Source organism: Coccinella septempunctata, chromosome 5 (assembly GCF_907165205.1).
Source record: "Coccinella septempunctata chromosome 5, icCocSept1.1, whole genome shotgun sequence".
Classification (NCBI taxonomy): Eukaryota; Metazoa; Arthropoda; class Insecta; order Coleoptera; family Coccinellidae; genus Coccinella; species Coccinella septempunctata.
In genome coordinates this window covers 24,831,291-24,849,976 of record NC_058193.1, presented here as the reverse complement: position 1 = coordinate 24,849,976, position 18,686 = coordinate 24,831,291, and the positions used below count along the sequence as shown (strand labels likewise).

Below are 18,686 nucleotides of genomic sequence, written 5' to 3'. Positions count from 1 at the left end.
CCAAGGGATGAATGAAAATAAAATAATGATCTGAAGAACAGACAATTGAAGCCTGCTGGATTTGGATCAGAGGTAATTCTCAGATATATTGGAAATTTGAAATTTCCACAAAAATTCATGATGTGATTTAGCGAAACAGAAGAACTAAATTGAGTTCGAGCTGTACTCGTTTATATATTTTCAACTGAGGCTTTCGCAATTAGGAAATCTCATCGACTTTGGTGATTTCGAAGTGAGCATGATTTCACTGAATTCTCGTTAACAATTTTTCCATTTCGAAGGATACCGAGGGGAAATTTCATCGATTCTATAATGACATTGAAAATTGAATTTCTCTACCCATTGCATTCACAAGAGTGTTACGTATTATTTGTTCCATTAACATGTTAAAAAATTCCGGCGAAATAGGTATAGCTAAATCACCAATTAGAATAAGCGAAGCACATCACTACCTCTAGTATTCATACCAAATATAGAAGAAATATTGTTGATTCCAGGACTTTGAATAATGATTCATTTACCATTTGTCCCTAATTATTTTTCGTGAAATATTTATCTTTACGAGTCTTGCACATTGTTAAAAGGTTTTTCGATCATTTCACAGTGTTATTTAAAGACAAGTGCTATATTTATTATATTGGTCAAGCTCACTTTGCCACTCTGATGCAGTCCTTTGCGTATTACCCCATAGATAAACAGCCATCCAATAACCAAACACACAAAGAGACCCCATTGAAGTCCACCAATATCTTCCAACTCCTTCGTTATGCCAAGTACTCTGCGCCTGTAAAAAACACAATTTTTGTTTCGGTTTTTATAATATTCATAAAAATTTTATGGTCTTCATATAAATTTAATTTCTAACTGCATCAGCTCTTCTGAAGGAAATTATTTTTTTATTTTTATTCAATTTTACTCAAAATTTTTCGAGAAGAAAAAGTGTGATATACAGTAGACTCTTAGTCTCTTACAAATACTCACTCGAAATATTCTTCGACTGGGGAGGACCTGGCTGAACCATTGATTGTATTATTCAATAAGTTCGTTGCTGATGAAAAACAGTTATCCGTATTCCACCAGTTATCTGAAAAATCATGACCAATCCCATTTTTATTTACCACATTAAGAATAATCCTCAGCTACTCACCACAGTGGGACCATGGAAGGTCAGGTAAATAAGAAATAATACTGATGAGGTAGAAAAGCGTCCAAGCATTGATCACACAATAATAAACATCAAGTAAGAAAACTAGGGTCATACTGGCATAACCAACCCCTTTGAAGAGGGGACATAATTGTCCCACAAAGGTCATACCACCTGAGCCCAAATACTGTCCAATTGCTACTTCTTGAAAGAAGAGTGGAATGCCACATAGGAACATCGAAACGGTGTAAGTGAGAAGGAAGGTGCCTGTAAAAAAGGATTCTTGTCAATTATCTTTATAACCGTAGATTCGGGTGACTTGGGACGATTTTGAACTTGTCATATTTCAAAAACGGTGACCTATTTTCATGTGAGAAAGAGGCTCAAATATGCTTAATGACTCAGACTATTGAATTCGGATATAAATTTAAAAAAAAAAAAAATACTTGTCCCGAGTCACCCACCGAGTTGGGAGGCTTGGGACACAAGTTAAAATCCATTGATTTCTCAACTCTCAAATGGAACAGGTGACTTGGAACGGTGTATACTTTGCAGAATTAGAATTTGTAATTATACAGGGTGGTCCAGATCGTAACCAGAAAATTTTAACCACGTATTCTACGTCAAAAATAAGCCCTAGTTTGTCATATAAACATATATCGAGAAATATTTCCTCTCCTAGATACGGGGTGTTGAAATTATAGAAAAAATAATGTTTTTTATTAATAGCTTTCACACTGCTTGAAATATTTTTATGAAATTTGAGACATAGGTTTTGAGCGTCAAGGAGCACTTTTTGCATAATATCATTTCTTTTCTATTCTATCAGTGGCGTCCGTACTGCAGCGGGACTGAATAGTTACAGATAAAAAATGATACGCCACTGGATTTTCCGACAATAAAAATTACTGTTTAAATCTTTATTCAATTTGGAGCAAATTTGGTCTCACGACTTTTTGCTGTACGAGGCACCGTTTCTGGTTAAAAAAATAAAACACATTCTCACGGATGAAGAAATCGTTCACAAAAATAGTCTTATTATTATTTATGTACCTAACATATCAAATTTTGGCGATTTCTTCGTGCATGAGAATGTGTTTTATTTTTTCAATAAAAACAGGGATCTATCTCTAGTTAGATCATATATTTGGTGACAGATTTTCGTCTAGCTTGTTTTCTGCTGCATTCTGTCTTTGGACACTATCTCTATAGTTTTCCACAATAGAAGCCTGGAGAAGCAGACGAAAATCTGCGAAAATAATTTATTTTCTTTCAAAAAACCCGTTCATGTGACTTGTTTCATCAATATTTATCGTCAAAAAATGGTTCTCATTGGCCACTCTCAGAAAAAAATTTCATTCATAGAATGGGTGTAAGAAGTTTGACATTTTCAGACAGATATTCTGTGCGTTCAACAAAAACGTCATCGAATAGGCTATGGAATTTTGATATTCTGTTTGTCAGCGTGAGGCTTCTATTATAAAATTTCATGGTTCTCTTTAAATTTGTTCAAACTACCATTTTTCATCAATGAAAAAAAAAGCTGTGTGCTTTTTTTCTGCGCGAATAACTTGCTTTTACAAGCTAAGCGCCATGTTCAGAAATCCCAGACATAAAAATAAACAAAAATGAGGACCAATTTTTTTTAACGTCATTTTGACAAAAACACCTATCACAGAGCATAATATAGTAGACTAGGTGGATCTTTCAAAAGATCGGATCCCCTTGCTACTAGTAATTATCATAACAAATATTTCTTTTTTTTTCGGAGTTACCTCTGCAGCAACATGAATCGAGGCATCATTTTCGCATGTAAACTTCCTGATCGAATTCCAATTTCGCCTCACAATAATTCGAATATGTACCATTCTCCCCCAGGCTGCAATTTCATCACTGGAGAATTCAGGCGTCCGTGAAACTCCTACATAAAATATTTATTTCATTAGCAGCACCGAACGGCCTTCCGTTTGAACCGTTCTAGTATATTGTCAAGTGGTCAGAAGCAACCTATGTGGTTTATCATTCCCGATACGCCCACTACATCCGTGAGAATTGCACATGTGGGAACTTGCACATCATATCACGGCTACACACACAAGCTGCCACAAACTGTCCGGCAGTGCTAAATTGTTTGATAACGTGCAATGAGCTGAATAGAATTGCGTGATCTTCATTGTCTAAATAAATCACGAGAAACAATTGGAGTGATTCGATGCAAGGATCTTTGATGTGAGGCGTGAACTTTGAACATTAGAGGACGTATTGAGACTCGCTGTAGAAGCGAACAATATTTTAGAGTCGAAAAATTTTCTTCATGTTGGTAGCATTTCTTACAACGAACCTAGAAATCCCCTAGACAATTTTTTTCTTTTGTGCATCTCTTATTGAAAAAATATGGCCTTTCCAACTCTTTTCACATCAGCGAATCTTTACTGGGACGGAAGGAGCTAGATAGTAAGCATCGAGAAGAACTTTACTACGATGCTGAGCAGAAAGAAAGAGGAAATTCACCACTCTCAGAAAAAATACTATCAAATGGTACACAGACGCAGAGAGGAGTAAAGTTATTATCTAGCCGGCCAAAAATCAATTTCCAAAAATGCATCAGAAACGGGAAAATTGCACCGAATGGTCCATTAGAATAGTGGGTGATTCGAATCAATGGCGTAAATCGTTTCCCTGATCATTTGTTTGAACTTGTCGGTTGCATTACATTCAGGCTCGTACCCAGAAAGGTGTGTTGGGGGGGGGGGCTCAGCTAACATCCACTTGAAAGTTCCATATGCTGAATGATCATGAGAGACCTTTTGCAAAAGCCTTGGGGGGAGCTAGAGCCCCAATAGCCCCCCCCTGGGTACGCGCCTGATTACATTAGTTTTTTAACGCATCAAAAATATCTCTTTCAATGCATAGTTCAGTACTTCCTGTGTTACCTCTCAAACTTTTATAGGACCATCTCATTATGGATTATGAGAGACCAGGTATGCATCTATTTAATAGCGTTATGGTATTCATGCAGCAATAAAAAAATTAATATATGGTTCTCTTTATTTTATGCTTCTTGTTATTGTGAATTTCAAAATTCGATGAGACATTTGTTATACTTCCTGATGACTCCCGATAACTATTTCAACATGATTGGTTGTTCAAGTTATGAAGTAGATAAATTTTCAATCAATAGCCGCCAATAACCGCCACTTTGGAAAATATTGATTTTTCTTCTTCAGCTTATCTAAATGAGGAATCAAGGAATTTCAAAATGAGGTCGGAAAATGAATTCTATATATGGAGCAATTTTCATTAGTCAAAGACAAAATGTCATTTTAGGACCATCTGGATTGACCACGATTATGAAACAAAACCTCTTCAACCTTAGGGATAGCCAGTTTCGACAAGAATTTGGAATTATTGGAAAATTGTCTAGTAAATCGAGATAATTATTCCGAAGAGCAGCAGAAGAATATTAAACATTATGTAAAACATTTCAGTCTTCATCGAATAAATTTTGCTCGAAAATTTTCAAGAGAATCTTGTAACATAGATATCATACTTCCAATCCGCTTCTATCAGGCATGAGGCCTTACCGACGAAAAAAAGCAAGCCATTATTGGTAAGATCATCCCATCAAACAACTCCTCAGAGTCTTCTCTATTCGGACAGTTATGCAAGTTGTGAATAATCAGACGACTAAGAAGAAATAAGTCAATTTCACATCAGGTGATTGATTGAGTTTGCCATTTTTTTAAATCGTAAATAAATTATTATTAAGGTGAATTATCGTATCTATTATCTCACCCATTGTTTATTATTCGCAAGATTGATTGATAATTTTTTATGATATTTTTTTCGTAATCAACAGTCTTGAACCAACAGAAAATAGTTTTTAAATATTTTTGGCCGACTAGACTTGTCATTTACCCCTCTGTGAGACGGTTCAAAAAACATGGCACTAGCTGGCGCTGGAATGTATGTGCCAGGCATCACTCGTAAATACTGACTATCGTTCCAGTCTCAGTGTCTTTAAGGCAGAAATTCTTGGAATTGAAAGATTCATGGTGATAAACCTAGAAAGAAATGATCATGTGATAGAGATACCCACTCTTATAGTCAAGCTACTATTGAAGCTCTAAACTCTATCAAAGTTCGAAAATGATGTGGAAGTGCTGGAGAAAACTAATAGGGTCTCTTTAATCTTGAATCCTGGTCACACCAGAATCAAAGGCAAAGAAGAGACCAATATAGAAGGATGACAGAGGACATTCACTTGCCTGGGACTCTTCAATGGTGCAGGGCAATGCACCTATAAGGAAGAGTTTCAAAAGAAAATATACTGAAAATTTAACACTCTGGGGAAATCAACAAGGCTGTTTCACTTTTTCCCGTAAAGTGGTACAAAAACTAATTCCCAGCTATTGTTCTACCCTTATTCGGTTATACTCCAAAGCATTCTAAAACAATATAATACTTCTCACGCCTTGGAAAACCAAAGTATTTACTTCCTATCGTTAATTTTTGCCAAGTTCCATTCATTGTAATGACGCAGTTTAAGAAGTCAACCCTTGTGAAGCTTGAAGTCCAATTTCTCTCGATCAGTTATGAGGGAAACTGATCGTAAAAGTTATGGAGCATTCCTTCGTTAATCTTCTTATGTTTGAGTGCTGGAAGATTATTGGCCACGTAGCAGGCCCGGATCTAGGGGGGGGCAAGCGGGGCGCTTGCCCCGGGCGCCAGCTCAAGGGGGCGCCAAAATCAACCAGAGGTTAAAATTTTTTTACTTTTGATGTTCTCGGAAAAAATTAATTTCCTAGTTCTAAAATGGAAAGTGTAGAATGGAAACATGATATATCATCACTATGCCTAAAATCAATGAGGGATCAATTAACTGCATATTATTCAGTCATCTACGAATGACCGCCACACTTGGGTGAAATAGGTTGAAAGATCTGATATGTTCACACTGCGTCGCAAGCAGTAATTTCTTTGCCTGCCGACTCATTTTTTTTTTCAAATTTTCCATAGATGTACCGAGTTTTTCACCATAATATGAGCCCCCCTTTAACTTTGTTAATAAGAGAGGTACAAAAAAATGTCTTATACAAAAGTTTCACGAAATTGAGTGTTTTAAAATTTTGTCACAAAATGAAATATATACAGAGTTGGCGATTTTTTGAAAAATATTTTTGGTCTCCGATCAAAACCGACTTCATTCTGTACACTAATTCGAGGGCGTAGAACACGAATATGCAAACAGATATTAAAAAAAAAAAATCATTTTTCAAGTTATGGTCGATGGAAAATCGGAAATTTTGGACCTTCGCGGAAAAATTCATAAAATCTGAACTGTTCGTGATAGATGAATGAAGTGTGGATTTTTATATTTGCAAAGAACCAATTCAGCACCAAAAAAACAGCATATGACTAGTGCCTTTTTTCTAGCTGCTACAGCTCCTCAAAGTTGACCAATATTTCCGAAATTTTGCACTAAAAGTGATTTATTTCTCAAAATACAGATCCTCCAAAAATCTAATTGCATATTCGTGATCTTCGACCTTGAATTAATATGTAAAATGATCCGGGTCGACATATATAGCTAAAAAAATAAATTTTTGTTCGGAATAATTTCGTTCATGAAGCGCGGGTAAAAACGATAGACGAGGGCGGGTTGCAAACGACATTCTTGTAAATACAAACTTTTTTATTTTTCGAACGATGGCAACCCGAGTCATTTTTTTTACTAATTCGAGGTCGTAGATTACGAATATGCAATTTTTGGGAGTATTTTGGGAAAAGAATAACTTTTAAAGGAATAATGAGAAAAAATATCTTCTGATGGAACAATGGGAAAAAAATAAGAGTGATTTTTTTCCCAAAGTACTCATCTTAGGAAAAATCGAATTGCATAATCTATACGACCTCGAACTAGTGAAAAAAATAACTCGGGTTGAAAGCGATGACGAATATGCAATTAGATTTTTCCTACGAACCTTAGAAGGGGGGGGGGGCGCCATCATGAATTTTTGCCCCGGTCAGAAAAAATCGTAGATCCGGGCCTGCCACGTAGATTATATATGTGATCCAAAGGCACTAGATTTTCTATGAGGTTATTCTGAATCGAATGTTTATACTAAGAATCCCACCACTATTCGTGTTTTCAGGGAGGTGTTCGATGTTGTATCCTCCACATTTACTCAGAATGATCTTGGAACATTCAAACAAAACAAAAGATTGTGTGTATCTATACCAACCAAGACATGGATTTCTTTTATCCAATCTTTCATTCCATCCATACACAACCTATAATTAGTACTTTATGAATAACTTAAATGAAAATTGGAAAAAATCTGGATATCAGTTTGATTTAAATCGCTTGTGACTTGTGGAAAACCGTTGGTTTCACAATTAAAATAATTATATGTTCTTACTTCGAAGTGAGGTTCTTTTGTAGGAAATATAATGAAAGATCATAATTGTCTACGGAGACATCTGGTATTTTTGGAAGAGCTATGATGTTCAAATATATAATATATAATTTCGCTTCGGAAATGGTATATGGAATTGAAATGGTAATCATCAGGTTGGAAAAGGTAGGCTCCTTGAAGAAATCATGACATAGTTCATAGAACAAATAGATGTAAGTGGTTTTTTCATTTTTGAGAAGGCGTCTCATCCGTTATTCTTCCATTCAGAAAATGACATATTGTCGTACTCTACATTAAGAACGAATCTTCCTTTAGGGGAAATCCTCCTCATGAATTATTCTTCCATTCGGAAAATGGCATATATGGTTGAATTCTACAATTACAATTGATGCATCACTGATTAGACTTAGGTCTAATATGTGATGCATGATTTCCTAAATAAACGCAATAAACACAATCAAGTACCTACAAGAATTCTGTTGAAATTGGAAATTGTGTTATGTAGCTCAAATCTCAACTTGAACAAATCCTTTTATAGAGCTTTTCTAACCAGATATTTTCTTTTGGAATTCCATCCTTATCTATTTCTGAAAGATAAACATGATTCTACTAAAATAATATCTAGGTATGTACCTACAGAAGTTCATAAAATTTCGCCGTTCCTCGAAAGTCAACAAAAATCTTGAATCGATGTTCTAATTTTCGATGGAATACTTTTTCCACTTTGCTTGCTGGGTTTACTTCTTGAAACTTTCACATCCTTGCCTACGAATAAATCAGCTGATAATGAATTGAAGATGATAAGATTGTTTACTCAAATTCTAGGTTTGATTGGAAGTTTCTGACATAAACGTGTGGAAAAAAATCATGAACAAACATTGCATCATTTCCATAACGTATGGAAGCTTCAGTATTCATTCAACCTTATTCGACGAAACAAATAACTGCGTTATTAAATGGGAGAATGGGAATCCCATAAAAATGGGTTTTTAGCAAATAGACAAACGTGGAATTATTCTGGAAATTTTCATGTGCGGTTACATACCACGTGCCATAGCTTCCCTGGTTTTGGGATGGGAATCCAATTTCCAGAAATGAGGCACTGTTTCAACCCACTAATACACTTCAATCGGCGTTTGAAAAAATCAGGGTTAAACGAATGCAAAAAAGCCAAATGTCTTTATCGAACATTAGTTCAAAACTTAGAAAATTGTTCTGAATAGATAGAGAGGATTCAGAGGAATTTTTCCTCAATATTGTCTACTTTCAGAAAGCGTGAGCAAATTTAAAAAGTCCTTTCTCTGTTATATCGTAAAACTCCCCTTGTTTTGTAGAATTTAAAGTATGTAGGCTGCTTTGAAAATAAGTGGAATGATAATATGACGATTTTTATTTTCGAAATATCAGCCTTTCTATCATTTTACGAAATTATAATTCTGTCCTTTTTTTAAGTCTATCAAAATGTTCATTTGTTCATTTTTCAGCACATAAAGGCACATAAAGTCGATAAATTAGATTTTGATTATGTGGAGGAAAACTACCAGCAATCGATCAGGGGTATCCCCAGATGCGATGAAGAATTGTTGGGCATTAAATGTGCCGAACCTGACCTGAGATAACTGAGGACAAACCGCTTCATTTAGGGTAAGATTTATGACACAGGGTCGGGAAAAATCTGGAAAATTACCTCCGCCATTCTTGTAGCACAAATACGGGAATCGCCAGACGTTGCCTAATCCAACAGACAGGCTGATGCATGAGAACAGGAAGTCCAACTTATTTCCCCAGCCACCTCGATCCAGGCCGTGCGTGTCCGCTTTTCCGGCGTCCATGACGTCGCCCCCGTCCTCGCACCCTTGATAAGTCGCCTCCTTGGGAAAATTCAACCTGACGAACGATTCTTCTCTCAACGTATCCTCGACGGTGCCATTTCGCAGGCTTAATAATTTAGCGGGCACTTTTTCTGAAAATAAATCGTGGATTTAGACTCTCACTGCATTGATTTTGTTGGTTAAACTGTCGGTTTGGGGTCGTTTGAGGTGAGAATGAGGAGGAGGGGAGGTTGTATTGTGTTTTGGATACTTTTTCCGTCTCTGAGCGAACGTCTGGTCGGTTTTGGCTAGACCGTAAATATTCTCGGTGGGGATTGGATCGGATATATCTGGACGAAGTCGGTGTGAAATTCCAGATAATGACGTTATTGTTTCCAGTGTTCTTTGACGTTTTCGGAGAACGTAATGATTCATATATTATGGATATGATATCAATCGTTATTTCACCTTCAGACAGTAGGAAGATAAGGTGTTTGTTGCAAAAGTTCTTTCGCCAACTATTCACTTATTCATCTCATTTTTTGAGTTCTCCATCAATCTACGCATACTTTCAATTTATTTTCTAAACAGTTTTTCGTTACTCTTCGTAACTTCCTTTGAAGCAATCTATTATGCATTACTGGAGTTGCAGAATAAGATGCTGGAGGGGATTCTTTTTCCGAAAGTATTAATATTTCTGCAACGGTAAAATTTGAGAGGTAAAGGATATTCCTTTAAAATTTGGATATGTAGGTCTTTAGTCATTCATTATTTCAAACGAACAAAAGAGGTCATCATCCAAATGAGAGTTGTTTTAGTATCGTTTTTGGTGATAACCACCCTTTTTTAAAGCACAATTACTCCTCACAAGGTGCAAAATTGTAGCTTAAAACTATAGTCTCTGTAAGCTTGGAGCCTTTTTCAGAAAAAAGGTATTCTATATTCTAAGACCTAAGCCGAACGGTTTCTAAAAAACACGTCCTGCTCAATATAGAATTTTTTCAGTCTGAACGCAAACATATCGAAAATTTCAACAAAATTCTCTTGGCCTCTGAATTTCACCCATGAAAACGTGAGAAAAGGTCGAATTTTTAACATTCCATGTATCAGAGGAATATATTCGACCCCTTGTTTTGCCACGAAATATTGATATCTTTGAACAAGGAATCACCTTCGCATCTTGCCGTATTTCCACTAAACACCCTATATAAAATGGGTAATGGAAAACTCTCACCCAGCTCAGACAAATCGTTTTAATTTGAAGAAAAACAATTCGTCTTCTCTTTTAATCCACTCAACATTCACCCCTAAATCACTCCCGGATATGGGGGAAGAAAGTGGAGATCATTCTGGAAATCTCCCTATTATAACTTTATTATTGTGCATAAAAATTTTCATCTTTAAAGAAATGATAACTAAAAGAATATTCGGAATGTTGAGTAATGTACTGGACAAAATTATTTTCAATAGAAACAATGTTTGGACCTATATCACTTTATTTATTAGTGATAACTATGGTCAATATTGATTGGCAGAGATGCCCTAGTAGTGCATTTTTTTATGCAAGGCATATTCTTCTGGCCGAATAGACTACAAGGACAATCGTGAATATTTGAAGTAGGGGGACACCGGGAGACTTGCTCAGGTAGGAGACTTCAACCACCTCAAATATTTCAATTCAAATTTCGTGCTACCGGTATCGCAAATTGCTTGAGACATGTTCATATGTAAAAAGGCACAACTAGTGGCAGCTCCATTTTGGCCGCCTTCAGAAAAATTCGGGAGTGAGAGGGTTGAACGGGATTTTGTTGTTAAGAAGTATGAAATTGAATCATTTTTGTTTGTTACACTGTCTGAAAAGTTTAATAGGTGCGTGAAGGTATTTAGTTTTCATTGATTAATATTATTTGACAAACGAGGAGCCTTTTGAATAATATGTAGTTGTTAAAGTTTCAAGGAAACATCTGTTGAATGAACTAAAAGGGAGTAGGGGAGACTTGACTGACCCATGCTATGGTCGGGAGACATAATCAGTGGTCCAATGTCCAAGTTTCCCGCACTGAGCTTGGATAATAGTTTGCTTCAAAAAAGAAAATTGAATAACAGAAATAAATATAAAAACATATACTAAGGTTCAAAAAAGTAAAAAACATCTCGGAAATAAGTGGGAGTGACTCTAAAATAGAAAATATCTTTCATACGCTAATACTTCTGATAATGAAAACCTTGACATAGACAATCGTTGGTCATTGGAAATTATTTTCTTTCAATGTTTTCCTTATAAACAAACTTATGGTTAATGAGTTGCTGCCATTTACAGATAGATACAAATTAAGTGGCTTCAGAGTGGAAAGTGGTTCAACTCTCCCGGACTCCCTATACTCACTAGCTACCAGGTCACAAAAAATTTAAGAACATTTTAAAGCGCAGAAAAAATTAATTTTATTACCATAGTGAAGAATTCTCACTGAATGAATGTCATGAACTGAAGAGGTTATATAAAGAAATTTTTTTTAATGACTGCATTAGCAATTCCTGGTACATATTTGTCTTTCTTGAATACGTTTATGTAAAATGTTTGATATTGCAAATACTTAAGACGAGTTCTTCATCCAATTGATTATTTCGAAAGAATCCTTTTGTTTCAAGCTACAATACCGTTATATTTTTTATACAAGTGCGTTAGTTATTCATGAAATTCAGACTTGACGAACTATTTTTCGGAAATAAATGAAAACTTACACATAAATTAATTCAATATGATAACAGCCATCTAAGTCATGAAAATTATCTCAAATTGCTGTGAAAAAGTTGCTGTTGCCTATCAAACACGAATATCCCACTAATCCAATCTAAAAGTAGTAAACGCCAAAACAACAAACCCTATTTAGTATAAATATTGTATTAGAATAAATGATTCTAGTACCTCGGTCATAACAAGATCATTTGTTTCGTCCAATATCAAAGGCGAAAATATTTTCTTGACGTGAGGGGTTGCATTCAATTCCACCCCATATTGAATAAAAATACATGTTTGCTACCCAGAAGTGTCTAGCCTTCAGCGCCAGCAGAACGTAAATAATCGAGATTTTTCAGAGGATTTATGAATAAAAGAAACCCACTATCAAAGAATGTCAATATAGAAAAATACTCAAATTAAATGACAAAAGTTGCTGGTGGCACTTTATCGATTCCATCCCTCTTTCATCCAGTATCAATATAGTCCGAATTCTCGTCCGATAATGTGGCATTGGGTAGGACAAGAATTAGGTCAACGCCAAGAGGAAGAATATCTAATTGAATAACGGAACGAGATGAACACGAATATTCATGCAAATTCCATAAAATTCCGCCAACAAAAGGATGGAAATTGCGATCGAAAGGAACTTCCGAATCGAGTTATCCGATGAAAGTAACTAAATGAAAGCTGGAGTTTCAATTACTATACTTGTTGTTTGATGAAAACTTCGTTCGAATCTCAGAAAATGGAGTTGAAAAAAATCTTTTCATTGTTTGTACTAACCATATTTCACACTCAGCTGCATTTTACCGCCAGACACCTCGCCCTCCGTCATTATGAACTGCTGACTTGAAATTGGTTTTGCTATTTTTATTTTTCCGTTTTTGGCAGCCCGATGCTTAGATTTATAAATAATTTCAAATTTTCCCATACAATAGAAACTTGCTCGATATTGTATCGGTAGTTCGGTGGTATTTCAGTTCTCCATTCATGATTGCCACTCAGAAATGAATGAAGCTCAGTTTTACTTGAGGAATTTAACTAACTTGGTCTGTAATGACTGAAGCAATTCATGCCCAGGGTTGATGGATAGGCAAGGACCAAACACTAGAATCTAAAAAAACTCAAATGCTGTTGATGAATATCATAGACGATTCCCATCGTTTTTATGTATTCACAGAATTTTCAACAGACTATGAGACACCAAACAACTTCCCTGATGTATGACATTTCCGAGACGTTAGAAGAGAAGAGGTAAAAGATATTCTGGATTTACAAGCAGCACATGAAGAATTTGTTTACAGTTCTTTCACACAACATTCCAAAAATGATAGTTGTTATATTAATAGGTTGGCGAATACTAAGACCCAAAATCTGTTGACATTTCATCGTTTTCGTTTTCCAATATATGTAAAAGATGATTCATTAAGGGTGGGGACCCAAAAATGTCAATAGCTTCAGTTTCTACTTGAAACATTCGATATGTTGTTATCTTTTACTGAAATCTACTTTGAATGCCTTCGAATAGGCACTGAGTTCATGAATCTCTGGTCAAGTTTACATAATTTACAGTGTTTTTTCTAAAATTAAAAGCTTTTTCATTCCACCACTTCAAAATATAAAATGTGGAGTGGGGGGGGGTGTAACGAAGTTTGTTTTTTAACGAAAATTTATCTTCATTTTAAGGTGAGTCTATGAATTTTTTCATTTTTAGTTTTAAATGCCTATTATACTTTGCTGAAAAATGATAAACTGCGTAGAAAAATCATGAATTCGGAAATAACCGCTTTTTCGTCAGTACCGATTAGCCGGAGCAAAGATATTATCACCGGCGCGAATTTCAAATTTCACCATTATTCAGCAAATGGGAGACATTCCTTTTCCTCTCCCTTCAGGTGGGATATAAAAGAGGATCTTCCCCTGTTCGTCTTTCATTCTTCATTCGATTCTGTATTCATTCTCGATTTATTCTATATTAATTTTGTACTATTCCCCCTGTCATGTCCTTTCCCTGGTAGTAGTTTGACTGGCAGTGTGAAAGCCCCTGGAAATACGGATCGGAGAACACAATTTTACTGTTGTTCCTTTTCTTCCGACTTGTGAACCACTTCTCACTGTACATGATACTGAGATAATTTTCAAACTGCGTGTAGAGGCGTGTTGCTATTTCCATTTATTGTACTGTACTTTCAGTTGACTGGTACTAGTTTATATTTCTTTCAATCGGTTTTAATGATGAATTAATTAGCGAACTATGAATTTGACTTCCAATAGTTATCGCAAACTCCATAGATAACAACGAACCTAAAATCCACCAGGATAGGTTTGCTATTTTCCCTATAAAAAATAGCTAGCACTCGAGAACTCCGGGGAAAGGCTTTACAGAAAATGGTGAATTTTCAAAATTTGTTCTCTTTTGAAGAACGGTTTTTCCATTATAACTGTATAGTTTGGACGATAGCATATTTGAATAACCCTTGAAATTATGTTATAATTGTTATATATTGTTGATTCAGTTTTCTATTTTGCCCAATGAATGAGTCGCAAACTTCCGCATATGTGAAACACGATGTACAACATATAAAGAAGAATTGAAAATCTGTGATCCAACTAGGGGTAGGTAAATGAATAGAAGAGAATCCACTAAGAAGTTATATCTGGCAGTATAGGCGGTATAGAAAGAGATTCTATTACCTTACCAGTTTGGTCTAAAAGAATGATGTAAAAGTATCACGTGACGAAAATAAGTTGAAAGAACTAGTTAGTACTGAGTTTACTACTTTTACATCATTGTGTGTATAAAGGGAAACGGCTTTAATCCAATTCGCAAGAAGTGGGTAGAAATATAAATTTATGGATATAGCATCCATCGTTAAGATTATAGGAGAGGAAGTTCAGATATGACTATATGACAATTATCAATAGTATGATGGGTTGAAAGTATTACAGATATTTTCTTGTTCCCCTGACCTTGTATCCATAGAAAATTTGTGAGATTTTGTGAAGAAGAGCGAGAGCTTCACAAAAAGACCCCAGAAACACAGAGCAATTACTTCAAGCACTTTTTGATTAAGAGGAGTTCATACCACGGGACTTTCTCGCCATCAGGGTGAGGCATAAAGGGGGAAAGACTGCCAGAATGTGGGTGTTGCCAGAACACTTGAACCATAAGTAGTAGTTACGAATATAACAATAGTTTTCACATTCGTCGAAAAGATGGCAGTACATAACGAACATCTTTTTTCAATTTCATCAGGATACGAATTGCAGCCAATGGCGAGACTTTTCGAGAAATTTTTTTATGTGGAAATTCATAGAAGAGATAATTTCACCTCGGAAAGTCGATGACATGAATGAATATTTGTTGTTCAATGAAAAAAAATTTTTTATTTTTTTTCCGTCTGACGAATAAAAAAAAATTCTGACTTTCCGAGTTGACGAACTGATTGAATTGAATTATAATGAAAACTCCTCATAAGTTAGTGGTTTCTGACGTAAGATATTCATTTCTTCTTTTTGAACTGACCACAGCTGGTATATAAAAATACAGATTCCACTTCGAATTCGTTATCTCCCGTAAAAAATGTTTTATCCACATTTCATGTTTCTCAGCTACATTATTTAATTCTAAGATTTAAGGAAAAAAGAAACTCTCTCACCGATTATAAAATCCCAAGTTTCTTGAAGATTCGACCCAAACCAGAAAGTATAATATTAACGGAAAATAATGAGAGTTCTTCGAACGATGACTATAAGCATAGAAATGGGCGAAAGCGCTGAAACTAAGTTCATCTCAAAAGCTCTTCATTTCCACTCACCAATATGAAAAATCCATTCGAACACCTAACGAACTTCACAGCTTTCTCAAGCTCACTGTTTTATCCAACTTTCCGAAATTACTGAGCCTTAATTGGGATGAATTTGTTATTCGTTTTCAATTAGAAACTATTAAATCTTCAATTACTGCTATTGTTCCAATAAAATCACGAATACTGTCCGCAGATAGTTAAATTGGAACTGAAATTAACCAGACCTTTTCAGTTCACGCAACTTGAACTTCAAGAGACAGAAAATGCAACTGTCTATTTATAAATTGCTAAGAAGAAGTGGCTGTTTATTGCAAGTTACTAATGCTGCACAGTTACAGTCCTTTTGAACATTTCAGATCTAATTTTTTTTTCAATCACGATGGATTGAATTTCCCAGAATAACTAAAAAAGCTTCGACCCCACAAAATCAAGAAATTCATAAAAAATTTTCATTCCTTGACGTCTTCATAAGGAAGTTAGTATTCCATAAATAGAAAGTTTCAATGTCAAAGGTATTATCATAGAAAAAATTATTACATAATATTATACTAGAAGCTTCCAAAATTTTACGAAGAATTTATTGAAAGTTTCTATCACTGAATGGACAACTGAACTTCCCCACATTCTAGTAATTTTATTTCTGTTGAAAATATCAGGTCGACCACGCTTTCACTATTACACCAATATCAGTACTGAAATACGACTAGATCGAAACCTTTATCCTTTTTATTTGACGCGAATCCATTTTATGGTTTCGCATAAGCCTGAAAAGAGTAATTTTATACATATACAGGGTAAGGACAAATTACCAGAAAGGTGGATCTCTAAATATAACGGGGGTATCAAAAAATGTCTAAAATAAAAGTTTTAGGGCTCTCAAAAATCTGTGATCGAGCACAAAGTTGTAGAGATTAATCGTTGTAGTTTTTAAATTGAACAACCTCTATATTATTACTTATTTTGATTTTTTGCCTCAATTTGAAACATTTCACCATAATTATATTTCACCCAAATTCACTAGTTTCCATAGCCTGGCATTTTGATCAATCACTTACAACAAAATAAATTTCAAGAAAAAATGTCTTTATTCAAAAACGTAATCATGACAAAATGGCTTTGTTTTTCAATGAGTGTCAGAAATGGCTTCCATTTATTGCCTGTCATAACAAAAATTATCGAAAAAATTTCAAACCCTTTCCCTTGTTATTCTCGCATTTTTGAAATGCCGATTTCCTGGAAACTAATGAATTTCTGATACACACATATAACATATGGCGAATAAAAATGTTTAGAATTGAGTTGAGAATCAAAACGATCACATATATACAGGGTGTTTAAAATTCAACATTCAAACATCAGGATCTTGAAATTAATGTTCAATACGAGGAAATAGGGAAAATAGAAATAATAGTGACTTATGATGACTTTTTACATGACTCGTGTTCAGAAGTTTCAATCAGAATGAATAAATAATAAATGAATACCACCAATTCCACCACAACAAAGGAAAAAAATAATTATCAATCAGTTATTATCCAGTAAAACCATTATTTGGGATCATTCACTTTATTACTCGATAACATTACATAGAAAATCATACATAAAAAATATGTTCTTTTTTAAATTACCTACGTAACTTTTCATGTATAGCAGTTTGTCATCAATCCTCAACGAGGCGTCAATAGTAATTGAGTTTTTATTTAAGGCAACTCTAATCCTTTGTGCCAGAAATTAAAAGTCGAATGAAATTTTTTTTATGCATCCTGTTATGGTACCCTTCTTTCAGGGTAGCTATTAATAAATGAAAGAACAGCTGAATTAAATTTCCTTTTATTTTGTACATTTTACTCACTCCTTGTATCTGTAACACCCCTCTGTACACTGTATTTATAATTTTTAATGAATATAATTAAGTTACAGATGACCAATATGATTAAGGATGAAAACTTGCACTTACTTGACATTTTCCATCAATTTTATAGGCAACTTCTTTCATTCCACCACGTTCGAGTGCAAACTAATGTACATGCTCTCAAGCAAATTATTTTTTCCAATCACTAACAATCCTAACGTTTTGTATCGGCAACTAGCCCAACCAACATTGTGAAATTTACGCCAATCATCTTGATGTGTACCAATTTTTTGCACATTCATCCCACCTAGTATCCATATCTTGTATATAACGGTTCCCTCAATTTAATTGTTAACGTTTTTGTGTCTTGTTTCAGCTATTTTTGAACGCTTGACTGGCTTTGCATATTTCTTCAACCACTCGATACATCATGAATATCATTATTACGGGAGTTTCTCTTTCAAAAAATGATTAGGTATTCTATTGTATAATAGAGCTAGTTATTGAATGAAATCATTCTCATTTTGGCGATACCAGTGAATGAAGTAATGGAGATTTTCTGCGTAGGTAGGTACTGTATAAAACCCTAATGAATTCTTCAGCTAGGAGGTTTGTTACCATTCAATTTTTTCACAAAATTATCCCAACAGAGGTGGAAAACAACTATGTCTTGGAACTTGTCGACTAATCTACTAAAGAGAAGACTTCCAATGAACTCTTAAAACAATGTCTAGTACTATGGATGCTGGTGTGTCTAACTCATTTTATTTGTGCTGATGAATGGGATTTTTCATTTCGGGATTCTTGATTATTCTCCCACCTATTTACAAACTTAAGATTATTTCGTTTAATGGTATATTGTTTTTACCTAAGAAACAAGGGTAGTCTTAGATGTACCTGTCCGAGAAGAT

The 18,686-nt window shown here is 34.9% G+C and overlaps 1 protein-coding gene across 5 annotated transcripts in view; it reads right to left on the bottom strand.

Moving 5' to 3' along the window:
- LOC123314317 (sodium- and chloride-dependent GABA transporter 1-like) overlaps positions 1 to 17,942 on the bottom strand; it is a 52,926-nt gene extending 34,984 nt beyond the window's left edge. The window contains exons 1-5 of one of the 5 annotated variants that reach the window (XM_044899504.1): positions 17,881 to 17,942; positions 9,251 to 9,526; positions 1,148 to 1,411; positions 982 to 1,084; positions 652 to 784 (exon numbers count right to left, since the gene is read on the bottom strand). In XM_044899504.1, the coding sequence (XP_044755439.1) occupies positions 652 to 784; positions 982 to 1,084; positions 1,148 to 1,411; positions 9,251 to 9,526; positions 17,881 to 17,887 (783 nt within the window). In that variant the 5' untranslated portion in view covers positions 17,888 to 17,942. Of the gene's footprint in view, positions 1 to 651; positions 785 to 981; positions 1,085 to 1,147; positions 1,412 to 9,250; positions 9,527 to 12,897; positions 13,051 to 15,773; positions 15,856 to 15,932; positions 16,183 to 16,520; positions 16,628 to 17,880 lie in introns of those variants that run through there. The other 4 variants (XM_044899507.1, XM_044899505.1, XM_044899508.1 and 1 more) reach the window with 4 other exon arrangements.
- Positions 17,943 to 18,686: the final 744 nt, after the last annotated feature.